General features: G+C 42.1%; 1 protein-coding gene across 12 annotated transcripts in view; it reads right to left on the reverse strand.

Annotated features, from left to right (window-relative positions):
• Positions 1 to 13,409, reverse strand: part of CHEK2 (checkpoint kinase 2) — a 51,549-nt gene that overhangs the window by 28,501 nt on the left and 9,639 nt on the right. Inside the window, exon 1 of one of the 12 annotated variants that reach the window (XM_004766520.3) lies at positions 1,298 to 1,353. The exons of the other annotated variants lie outside the window; for them this stretch is intronic. Within the exon in view, the coding sequence (XP_004766577.2) occupies positions 1,298 to 1,346 (49 nt within the window). The 5' untranslated portion in view covers positions 1,347 to 1,353. Of the gene's footprint in view, positions 1 to 1,297; positions 1,354 to 13,409 lie in introns of those variants that run through there. 12 annotated transcript variants of the gene reach the window in all.

Here is a 13,409-nt window from a genome sequence, read left to right on the forward strand (position 1 = left end):
TGTGCACTCTTTCCCATGGCAGGACTGATGCTCAGGATCTGGCCCCTCCTTCCCTCCCACCATCACCTTGTACTGCTCTGCTTGACCACCCTACCCAGTCTCACTGGTACCTTCCACTGCCCCAAATATGCTGAGTTCAACCCCCCTGGTGCCCTTTGCATTCTCTGTTCCCAGCAACTTGAACAGCCATCTAGCCTTTGTGTCTGGGCTCAAATTATCATCTTCCACTCAGCTTTCCAAATAAGCAGACTCCTACCTAGTCACCCATTACAATGACATCCTGTTTTCTTGCCCACCGAGAATGGGCCATACCCGGAAGTTATCTTGATTATTTATATATAGTCTCCCTGAACTCCCCCGTTAGAACAAACTCCAGAAGGCCAGCCTTGGGTCTCCTGTGTTACATAGCTCAGCACCCAGAACATGAATATAGTAGGCAAGTAAATATTGACAGAAAGACAGACCAGGCAAAATATTAGCAACTCATATCACAAAGTAGTACTTTCTGTAATATGGGTTAAGTTACCACAAACTAAAACACAAACAATCCGGTAAAAACTGGATAAAGGACAGGAAGAGACAATTTACAAGAGAAAGAAATACAAATAGCTCAAACATAAGAAAAAACGGACAAGGTAACTCAACACAAGAAATTTTTAAAAACAAGAGGTGCCCAGCTGGCTCAGCTGGTAGAGCATGCAACTCTTGAACTCAGAGGTGTGAGTTCAAGCCCCACGATGGGTGTTAACATTACCTAAAAATAAAATCCTTTAAAAAAAAAAAAAGAAAGAAAGAAAGAAAAGAAATGCAAAAACATGCATACATTTAAAAAATTATGAACTTTAGGAGGAGGAGTCAAGATGGCAGAGAAGTAGCAGCCTGAGACTACTTCAGCTAGGAGGAGATCAGCTAGATAGCTTATCCAAAGATTGCAAACACCTGCAAATCCAACAGCAGATCGAAGAGAGGAGGAACAGCAATTCTAGAAAGAGAAAAACAACCACTTTCTGAAAGGTAGGACTGGCGGAGAAGTGAATCCAAAGCGACGGGAAGACAGACCCCGGGGGGGATCCCGGCAAGCGGCAGAGCAACGGAGCACAAAATCAGGACTGTTCCGCTGAGGAACATCGCTCCAGAGGCTAAACCAGGGCGAAGCCCACGCGGGGTCAGCGTGGCCTCAGGTCCCGCAGGGTCACAGAAGGATCGGGGGTGTCAGTGTCGCAGAGCTTGCGGGTGTTGGAACCACAAAGCTGGCTACAGAGACAGAGCCGACAGTAAGCTCACAGCTCGGGGTTACCTTGAACCAGCCGCAGGCTCAGTGAGCTCCGAGCGCGGCCGGAGGTCATGCAGACAGGAGCTACTGGGCACTGTTCTCTGAGGGTGCACTGAGGAGTGGGGCCCCGGGCTCTCAGCTCCTCCAGGCCGGAGACCAGGAGGCCGCCATTTGTATTCCCGTCCTCCGGAACTCTAAGGAAAGCGCTCAGGGAACAAAAGCTCCTGAAAGCAAAGCCCAGTGGATTACTCAGCCAGGGCCCCTAGTAAGGGCGGTGCAATTCCACCTGGGGCAATGACACTTGAGAATCACTACATCAGGCCCCTCCCCCAGAAGATCAACAATAAATCCAGCCAAGACCAAGTTCACCTACCAAGGAGTGCGGTCTCAATACCAAGGAGAGCAGCAGAATTCCAGAGGAGGAGAAAGCAAAGCACGGAACTCATGGCTTTCTCCCTGTGATTTTTTAGTCTTGCAGTTAATTATTTTTTCTTTTTTATACTTTTCTTCATTCGTTTTCTTTTTTAAATTCTTTTCTTTTCTTTTTTTTTTCCTTTTTCTTTCTTTCTTTTTGAACCTCTTTTTATCCCCTTTCTCCTCCCTTGTGATTTGGGATATCCTCTGATTTGATTAAAGCATATTTTCCTGGGGTTGTTGCCACACTTTTAGTATTTTACTTACTCCTTCATATACTCTTATCTGGACAAAATGACAAGGCGGAAAAATTCACCACAAAAAAAAGAACAGGAGGCAGTACCGAAGGCTAGGGACCTAATCAATACAGACATTGGTATTGGTAATATGTCAGATCTAGAGTTCAGAATGACAATTCTAAAGGTTCTAGCCAGGCTTGAAAAAGGCATGGAAGATATTAGAGAAACCTTCTCGGGAGATATAAAAGCCCTTTCAGGAGAAATAAAAGAACTAAAATCTAACCAAGTTGAAATCAAAAAAGCTATTAATAAGGTGCAATCAAAAATGGAGGCTCTCACTGCTAGGATAAATGAGGCAGAAGAAAGAATTAGCGATATAGAAGACCAAATGACAGAGAATAAAGAAGCTGAGCAAAAGAGGGACAAACAGCTACTGGACCATGAGGGGAGAATTCGAGAGATAAGTGACACCATAAGACGAAACAACATTAGAATAATTGGGATTCCAGAAGAAGAAGAAAGAGAGAGGGGAGCAGAAGGTATACTAGAGAGAATTATTGGGGAGAATTTCCCCAATATGGCAAAGGGAACGAGCATCAAAATTCAGGAGGTTCAGAGAACGCCCCTCAAAATCACTAAGAATAGGCCCACACCCCGTCACCTAATAGTAAAATTTACAAGTCTCAGTGACAAAGAGAAAATCCTGAAAGCAGCCCGGGAAAAGAAGTCTGTAACATACAATGGTAAAAATATTAGATTGGCAGCTGACTTATCCACAGAGACCTGGCAGGCCAGAAAGAGCTGGCATGATATATTCAGAGCACTAAACGAGAAAAACATGCAGCCAAGAATACTATATCCAGCTAGGCTATCATTGAAAATAGAAGGAGAGATTAAAAGCTTCCAGGACAAACAAAAACTGAAAGAATGTGCAAACACCAAACCAGCTCTATAGGAAATATTGAAAGGGGTCCTCTAGCAAAAAGAGAGCCTACAAGTGGTAGATCAGAAAGGAACAGAGACCATATACAGTAACAGTCACCTTACAGGCAATACAATGGCACTAAATTCATATGTCTCAATAGTTACCTTGAATGTTAATGGGCTAAATGCCCCAATCAAAAGACAAAGGGTATCAGAATGGATAAAAAAACAAAACCCATCTATATGTTGCCTCCAAGAAACTCATTTTAAGCCCGAAGACACCTCCAGATTTAAAGTGAGGGGGTGGAAAAGAATTTACCATGCTAATGGACATCAGAAGAAAGCAGGAGTGGCAATCCTTATATCAGATCAATTAGATTTTAAGCCAAAGACTATAATAAGAGATGAGTAAGGACACTATATCATACTCAAAGGGTCTGTCCAACAAGAAGATCTAACAAATATAAATATCTATGCCCCCAACGTGGGAGCAGCCAACTATATAAACCAATTAATAACAAAATCAAAGAAACACATCAACAATAATACAATAATAGTAGGGGACTTTAACACTCCCCTCACTGAAATGGACAGATCATCCAAGCGAAAGATCAACAAGGAAATAAAGGCCTTAAACGACACACTGGACCAGATGGACATCACAGATATACTCAGAACATTTCATCCCAAAGCAACAGAATACACATTCTTCTCTAGTGCACATGTAACATTCTGCAGAATAGATCACATCCTTGGTCCTAAATCAGGACTCAACCAGTATCAAAAGATTGGGATCGTTCCCTGCATATTTTCAGACCACAATGCTCTGAAGCTAGAACTCAACCACAAGAGGAAGTTTGGAAAGAACCAAATACATGGAGACTAAACAGCATCCTTCTAAAGAATGAATGGGTCAACCGGGAAATTAAAGAAGAATTGAAAAAAATCATGGAAACAAATGATAATGAAAATACAACTGTTCAAAATCTGTGGGACACAACAAAGGCAGTCCTGAGAAGAAAATATATAGCGGTACAAGCCTTTCTCAAGAAACAAGAAAGGTCTCAGGTACACAACCTAACCCGACACCTAAAGGAGCTGGAGAAAGAAGAAGAAAGAAACCCTAGGCCCAGCAGTAGAAGAGAAATAATAAAGATCAGAGCAGAAATCAATGAAATAGAAACCAAAAAAACAGCAGAACAAATCAACGAAACTAGGAGCTGGTTCTTTGAAAGAATTAATAAAATTGATAAACCCCTGGCCAGACTTATCAAAAAGAAAAGAGAAAGGACCCAAATAAATAAAATCATGAATGAAAGAGGAAAGATGACAACTAACACCAAAGAAATACAAACTATTATAAGAACATACTATGAGCAACTCTACGCCAACAAATTTGACAATCTGGAAGAAATGGATGCATTCCTAGAAATATATAAACTACCACAACTGAACCAGGAAGAAATAGAAAGCCTGAACAGACCCTTAACCAGTAAGGAGATTAAAACAGTCATTAAAAATCTCCAAACAGGGGGACGCCTGGGTGGCTCAGTTGGTTGGACGACTGCCTTCGGCTCAGGTCATGATCCTGGATTCCTGGGATCGAGTCCCGCATCGGGCTCCCAGCTCCACGGGGAGTCTGCTTCTCCCTCTGACCTTCTCCTCGCTCATGCTCTCTCTCGCTGTCTCTCTCTCAAATAAATAAATAAAATATTTAAAAAAAAAAAAAAAATCTCCAAACAGGGCGCCTGGGTGGCTCAGTGGTTAGGCCGCTGCCTTCGGCTCGGGTCATGATCTCAGGGTCCTGGGATCGAGTCCCGCGTCGGGCTCTCTGCTCAGCAGGGAGCCTGCTTCCCTCTCTCTCTCTCTCTGCTGCCTCTCCATCTGCTTGTGATTTCTCTCTGTCAAATAAATAAATAAAATCTTTAAAAAAAAAAAAAAAAAAAAATCTCCAAACAAACAAAAGCCCAGGGCCAGATGGCTTCCCGGGGGAATTCTACCAAACATTTAAAGAAGAACTAATTCCTATTCTCCTGAAACTGTTCCATAAAATAAAAATGGAAGGAAAACTTCCAAACTCATTTTATGAGGCCAGCATCACCTTGATCCCAAAACTAGACAAGGATCCCATCAAAAAAGAGAGCTATAGACCAAATTCTTCTTATATCCTTGATGAACACAGATGCGAAAATTCTCACCAAAATACTAGCCAATAGGATTCAACAGTACATTAAAAGGATTATTCACCACGACCAAGTGGGATTTATTCCAGGGCTGCAAGGTTGGTTCAACATCCGCAAATCACTCAATGTGATACAACACATCAATAAAAGAAAGAACAAGAACCATATGATACTCTCAATAGATGCTGAAAAAGCATTTGACAAAGTACAGCATCCCTTCCTGATCAAAACTCTTCAAAGTGTAGGGATAGAGGGCACATACCTCAATATCATCAAAGCCATCTATGAAAAACCCACCGCAAATATCATGCTCAATGGAAAAAAACTGAAAGCTTTTCCGCTAAGGTCAAGAACACGGCAGGGATGTCCATTATCACCACTGCTATTCTACATAGTACTAGAAGTCCTAGCCTCAGCAATCAGACAACAAAAGGAAATTAAAGGCATCCAAATAGGCAAAGAAGAAGTCAAATTATCACACTTCGCAGATGATATGATACTATATGTGGAAAACCCAAAAGACTCCACTCCAAAACTGCTAGAACTTATACAGGAATTCAGTAAAGTGTCAGGATATAAAATCAATGCACAGAAATCAGTTGCATTTCTCTACACCAACAACAAGACAGAAGAAAGAGAAATTAAGGAGTCAATCCCATTTACAATTGCACCCAAAACCATAAGATACCTAGGAACAAACCTAACCAAAGAGGCACAGAATCTATACTCAGAAAACTATAAAGTACTCATGAAAGAAACTGGAAATGGAAATGGAAGGAAATGGAAAAATGTTCCATGCTCCTGGACTGGAAGAATAAATATTGTGAAAATGTCTATGCTACCTAAAGCAATCTACACATTTAATGCAATTCCTATCAAAGTACCATCCATCTTTTTCAAAGAAATGGAACAAATAATTCTAAAATTTATATGGAACCAGAAAAGACCTCGAATAGCCAAAAGGATATTGAAAAAGAAAGCCAAAGTTGGTGGCATCACAATTCCGGACTTCAAGCTCTAATACAAAGCTGTCATCATCAAGACAGCATGGTACTGGCACAAAAATAGACACATAGATCAATGGAACAGAATAGAGAGCCCAGAAATAGACCCTCAACTCTATGGTCAACTAATCTTCGACAAAGCAGGAAAGAATGTCCAATGGAAAAAAGACAGCCTCTTCAATAAATGGTGTTGGGAAAATTGGACAGCCACATGCAAAAAAATGAAATTGGACCATTTCCTTACAACACACACAAAAATAGACTCAAAATGGATGAAGGACCTCAATCCATCAAAATCCTTGAGGAGAACACAGGCAGCAACCTTTTCGACCTCAGCCACAGCAACCTCTTCCTAGGAACATCGCCAAAGGCAAGGGAAGCAAGGGCAAAAATGAACTATTGGGATTTCATCAAAATCAAAAGCTTTTGCACAGCAAAGGAAACAGTTAACAAAATCAAAAGACAACTGACAGAATGGGAGAAGACATTTGCAAACGACATATCAGATAAAGGACTAGTGTCCAAAATCTATAAAGAACTTAGCAAACTCAACACCCAAAGAACAAATAATCCAATCAAGAAATGGGCAGAGGACATGAACAGACATTTCTGCAAAGAAGACATCCAGATGGCCAACAGACACATGAAAAAGTGCTCCATGTCACTCGGCATCAGGGAAATACAAATCAAAACCACAATGAGATATCACCTCACACCAGTCAGAATGGCTAAAATCAACAAGTCAGGAAATGACAGATGCTGGCGAGGATGCGGAGAAAGGGGAACCCTCCTACACTGTTGGTGGGAATGCAAGCTGGTGCAACCACTCTGGAAAACAGCATGGAGGTTCCTCAAAATGTTGAAAATAGAACTGCCCTATGACCCAGCAATTTCACTACTGGGTATTTACCCTAAAGATACAAACGTAGTGATCCGAAGGGGCACGTGCACCCGAATGTTTATAGCAGGAATGTCCACAATAGCTAACTATGGAAAGAACCTAGATGCCCATCAACAGAAGAATGGATCAAGAAGATGTGGTATATATACACAATGGAATACTATGCAGCCATCAAAAGAAATGAAATCTTGCCATTTGCGACAAAGTGGATGGAACTAGAGGGTATCACGCTTAACGAAATAAGTCAAGCAGAGAAAGACAACTATCATATGATCTCCCTGATATGAGGAAGTGGTGATGCAACATGGAGGGTTAAGGGGATAGGAGAAGAATAAATGAAACAAGATGGGATTGGGAGGGAGACAAACCATAAGTGACTCTTAATCTCACAAAACAAACAGGGTTGCTGGGGCGAGTGGGGTTAGGAGAAGGGCGGTGGGGTTATGGACATTGGGGAGGGTATGTGCTTTGGTGAATGCTGTGAAGTGTGTAAACCTGGAGATTCACAGACCTGTACCCCTGGGGATAAAAATGTATGTTTATTAAAAATTTTTAAAAAAATTATGAACTTTATAAAATAATACAGCCACCTGGGTGACTCGATCGGTTAAGCATCTGCCTTCAGCTCAGGTCATGATCCTAGGGTGCTGGGATTGAGCCCCATATTGGGCTCTGTGCTCAGCGAGGGTCTGCTTTTCTCTCTCCCTCTGCCCCCTCACATGTTTGTGCTCTCTCTCTCTCTCTCTCAACTAAATAAATAAAATCTTAAAATAAAAAAAGTAATACATTAGGATTTCATGTTCCAACCATCATATTAACAAAAATCAAAGAGGGAGTGCCTGAATGGCACAGTCAGTTGGCCCTCCGACTCTTCAGCATGGGTCCTGGTCTTCAGGTTGTGAGACTGAGCCCCACGTCAGGCTTCCAGGCCCAGCATGGAATCAGCTTCAGATTCTCTCTCCCTGGGGAGCCTGGGTGGCTCAGTCGTAAAGCCTCTGCCTTCGGCTCAGGTCATGATCCCAGGGTCCTGGGATTGAACCCCACATTGGGCTCTCTGCTCAGCAGGAAGCCTGCTTCCCTCTCTCTCTGCCTGCCTCTCTGCCTACTTGTAATCTCTGTCAAGTAAATAAATAAAATCTTAAAAACAAAAAAATAAAAACAACAAAAAACAGAAAAAGGGGCGCCTGGGTGGCTCAGTTGTTTGGGCCTCTGCATTCGGCTCAGGTCATGGTCCCGGGATCCTGGGATCAAGCCCTGCATCGGGCTCCCTGCTCAGCAGAAGTCTGCTTCTCCTTCTGCCTTTCCCCTTGGCTTGTGCTCTCTCTCAAATAAATAAATACAATCTTTAAAAAAAAAAAGATTTTACTTACTCATTTGACAGAGATAGCAAGCATAAGTAGGCAGAGCAGCAGGCATAGTGGCAGGCAGAGGTTACCATCAAGGCAGTGCAGTACTGCGTAAGGACAGACATACAGATGAAAAGAGAAGAATGAGGAGACCAAAAAGAAATCATATTTACAGTCAACTCACTTCCAAAAAGGGTGCCAAGACAATTCACTGGCAAAAGAACAGTCTTTCCAATAAAAGCCAGTAGGACCAGTAGATATCCACATTCAAAACAACAGAGTTGAGAGGTGCCTGGGTGGCTCAATTGGTTGGGCATCTGCCGTTGGCTCTGGGTCACAATCCCAGGGTCTGGGGACTGAGCCCTGTATCAGGCTCCCTGTTCAAGGGGAGCTGCTTCCTCCTCTCCCTCTGCCCCTCCCTCCACACTTGTGCTCTGTCTCGCAGTCTCTCAAATAAGTAAAATCTTTAAAAACAAACAAAAATCAAGTTAAAATCCTTACCTCATGCCACATACAAAAATCAACTCAAACAAAATCAAATGCTAACAGTAATGGGAACCAGAACTATAAAACTCTAAGGAAAAAGAACGGTAATGATGCTTTGCCATCTTGGGTTAAACAATGTTTTCTTAGATAAAACACTAAAAGCGCAAGTGACAAGTGTGCCTGGGGGGCTCAGTCACTGAAGTGTCTGCCTTCGGCTCAGGTCATGATTCCAGGGTCCTAGCATCGAGTCCCAAGTAGGACCCCCTGCTCAGCAGGGATTCTGTTTCTCCCTCTCCTTCTCCTCCTCCCCTCTGCTTGTGCTTTCTCTCTCTCTCTCAAATAAATAAATCAAATCTTAAAAAAAAAAAATAAAAACACAAGTGACAAAAGAAAAAATAGAGAAATCGGACATAATTAAAGTTTAAAATTACTGTATCAAACAACATAATCAAGAAAGTGAAAAAGAGGGGCTCCTTAGTTGTTCAGTGGGTTAAGCCTTGGCCTTCAGCTCAGGTCATGATCTCAGGGTCCTAGGATCCAGCCCTGAATTGGGCTCTGTGCCCAGCAGGGATTCTGTTTCTCCCTTTCCCTCTACCCCTACCCCACTTAGTGCTCATGCTCCCTCTCTCTCAAATAAATAAATAAAATCTTAAAAAGAAAAAAGTGAAAAAGAACTCAAAGAATGGAAGTAATATTTGCAAAACATGTATCTGATAATGGATCTAGATCTAGAATATATAATGAACACAAGTCAATAATAAAAAATCCAACTAAAAAATATCAAAGGATCTAAACAGACATTTATTTAAAGAAGATCCTGGGGCACCTAGGTGGCTCAGTGGGTTAAGCCTCTGCCTTCCGCCCAGGTCATGATCTCAGGGTCGTGGGATCAAGCCTACTTATTTATTCAAATAAGTTTATTTAAATAAGTTTATTTATTTAAATAAGTAAAATCTTTAAATAAATAAATAAAATAGATTTTTTTAAGTGAAGGGATAGATAAAGATTTATCATGCAAATGGAAATGAAAAGACAGCCAGGGTGCGCCTGGGTGGCTCAGTGGGTTAAGCCGCTGCCTTCGGCTCAGGTCATGATCTCAGGGTCCTGGGATCGAGTCCTGCATCGGGCTCTCTGCTCGGCAGGGAGCCTGTTTCCTTCCCTTCCTCTCTCTCTGCCTGCCTCTCTGCCTACTTGTGATCTCTCGCTGTCAAATAAATAAATAAAATCTTAAAAAAAAAAAAGAAAAGAAAGAAAAGATAGCCAGGATAGCAATGCTCAGACAAAATACTTTAAAACAAAGACTTATAATAAGAAACAAAGAAGGAAGGGCGCCTGGGTGGCTCAGTGGGTTAAGCCTCTGCCTTCGGCTCAGGTCATGATCTCAGGGTCCTGGGATCGAGCCCCAAATCGGGCTTTCTGCTCTGCAGGGAGCCTGCTTCCTTCTCTCTCTCTCTCTCTGCCTGCCTCTCTGCCTCCTTGAGATCTCTGTCAAATAAATAAATAAAAATCTTTATATTAAAAAAAAAAGAAACAAAGAAGGACACTGGGTAATCATAAAGGGAACAATCCAACAAGAAGATATAACAATTTTAAATATTTATACACTGAACCTGGGAGCACCCAAATATATAAAGCACTAAAAACAAACATAAAGGAAGCAATCAATACTAATACTTAACAGTACACATTTACATCTATGAATAGATCATTCCAAACAAAAAATCAAGAGGGGTGTCTGGGTGACTTAGTGGGTTAAGCCTCTGCCTTCAGCTCAGGTCATGATCTCAGGGTCCTGGGATTGAGACCTGCATCAGGCTCTCTGCTCAGCAGCGAGCCTGCTACCCGCCCCCCCTCTGCCTGCCTCTCTGCCTACTTGTGGTCTCTATCTGTCAAATGAATAAATAAAATCTTTAAAAAAAGAAAGAGGCGCCTGGATGGCTCAGTCGGTTAAAGCCTCTGCCTTCCGGCTCGGATCATGATCCCAGGGTCCTGGGATCGAGCCCCGCTTCAGGCTCTCTGCTCAGCAGGGATCCTGCTTCCTCCTCTCTCACTGCCTGCTTGTGATCTCTCTCTGTCAAATAAAATAAATTTGGGACACCTGGGTGGCTCAGTTGGTTAAGCAGTTGCCTTCGGCTCAGGTCATGATCCCAGCTTCCTGGGATCGAGTCCCACATCAGGCTCCTTGCTCAGCAGGGAGCCTGCTTCTCCCTCTGCCTCTGCCTGCCATTCTGTCTGCCTGTGCTCACTCTCTCCCCCCCTCTCTCTCTGATAAATAAATAAAAAAAAATTAAAAAAAAAAAAAGAAAGAAAGAAAGTCAACAAGAATAGCTTTTTTTCTTTTTTTAAGATTTTATTTATTTGTCAGAGAGAGAGAGAGAGAGAGACAGCACAATCAGGGGAAGTGGCAAGCAGAGGGAGAAGCAGGCTCCCCCATTGAGCAAGGAGCCCAGTGTGGGGCTCCATCCAGGACGCTGGTATCATGACCTGAGCAGAAGGCAGACACTTAACTTACTGAGCCACCCAGGCACCCCAAAGAATAGGTTTGAATGACTCACTGAACTACATGGATCTAACAGATATATTCAGAACATTCCATCCTACACAGCAAAAGCAATCCTAAGAGGGAAGTATGTAACAATATACTTGAGGTCTGCCTCAAGAAGCAAGAAAAATCTCAAACAATACAATCTTACACCTGAAGGAGCTAGAAAAAGAAAAACAAATGAGGCCTAAAGCCAGCAGAAGAAAGGAAAACAATAAAGATAAGAGTAGAAATAAATGACATAGAAACTATAAAACAGGGGCACTTGGGTGGCTCAGTCATTGGGCATCTGCCTTCTGCTCAGGTCATGGTGGGGCTCCCTGCTTGGTGGAAGGCTTGCTTCTCCCTCCCCTTCTCCCCTTGCTTGTGTTTCCTCTCTCACTGTGACCTTCTATGTCAAATGAATGGATGAAATCTTAAAAAAAAAAAAAGAAAAAAAACTAAAAACCAACAGAACAGATCGAGGAAACCAGGAGCTGGTTATTTGGAAAACTAAACTTAAAAAATGGGACACCTGGGTCGCTCAGTTTGTTAAGCGTCCCACTCTTGATTTCGCCTGAGGTCATGATCTCAGGGTTGTGAGATCATGCCTGGAGTGGCTTAAGATTCTCTCTCTCCCCCTCCTTCCACCCCTCCCCACCCTGTCCCTTTCTTAAAAAAAGAAAAATGAAATAAAATTGGTAAACCTCTAGCCAGACTTACCAAAAAGAAGAAAAAAGATGCAAATAAATAAAATCATAAATGAGAGAAGAGAAATAACAACAAACACCATGGAAATATAATTATAAGAAATATTGTGAAAAACTGTGTATCAACAAAATGGACAACTGAGAAGAAATGGATAAATTCAGAGAAACATATAAATTACCAAACTGAAGCAAGAAGAAATAAACAGCTTGAACAGACCAACAGCCAGTGGAGAAACTGATTCAGTAATAAAAAAAACTCCCCAACAGGGGTGCCTGGGTTGCTGAGTGGGGTAAAGCCTCTGCCTTCAGCTCAGGTCATGATCCCAGGGTCCTGGGATGGAGCCCCGCATGGGGCTCTCTGCTCAGCAGGGAGCCTGCTTCCTCCTCTCTCTCTGCCTGCCTCTCTGCCTATTTGTGATCTCTGTCAAATAAATAAATAAAATCTTAAAAAAAAAAAAAAAACCCAACAAAGAAAAGTTCAAGATGAGATAGCTTTATAGGCCAACTTCTACCAAACATTTAAAGGATTAGTATCTGTTCTTCTCAAACTTTTTCAAAAAATTGAAAAGAAAGGAAAGCCTCTAAATTCATTCTATAAGGCCAACATTACCGTGATACCAAAACCACACAAAAACACCACAGAAAGAGAACTATAGGCCAATACCCCTGACGAACACAGATGTAAAAATCCTCAACAAAATACTAGCAAACTGAATCCAACAACACATTAAAATAATCATTCACTACAATCAAGTGGGATTTATTCCTGGGATGCAAGAGTGGCTCAATATTGGCAAATCAAGCAAAATAATATATCACATTAATAAAAGAAATGATAAGAACCATATGATCATTTCAGTAGATGCAGAAAAAGCATGTGACAAAGTACAGCATAAATTCATGATAAAAAACCTCAACAAAGTAGGTTTAGAGGGAACATATCTCAACATAATAAAAGGCCATATATGAAAACCCACAGCTAGTACCATCCTTTTTTTTTTTTTTAAGATTTTTTCTTTATTTATCTGACAGAGATCACAAGTAGGCAGAGAGGCAGGCAGAGAGAGACGAGGAAGCAGGCTCCCTGCAGCACAGAGAGCCCGATGTGGGGCTCGATCCCAGGACCCTGGGATCATGACCTGAGCCGAAGGCAGAGGCTTAACCCACTGAGCCACCCAGGTGCCCCGCTAGTACCATCCGAAATGGGCAAAAGCTGAGAGCTTTTTCCCTACAGTCAGGAACACGGCAGAGATGTCCACTCTCATCACTTCCATTCAACATAGCACTGGAAGCCCTAGCCTCAGCAATCAGACAGCAAAAAGAAATAAAAGGCATTTAAACTGACAAGGGAAGAAGTAAAACATTTACTATTTCCAGGTGATGTGATACTACACATAGAAAATCCAAA

Source organism: Mustela putorius, unplaced genomic scaffold (assembly GCF_011764305.1).
Source record: "Mustela putorius furo isolate JIRA1106 unplaced genomic scaffold, ASM1176430v1.1 tig00000578_pilon_pilon_pilon, whole genome shotgun sequence".
NCBI lineage: Eukaryota > Metazoa > Chordata > Mammalia > Carnivora > Mustelidae > Mustela > Mustela putorius.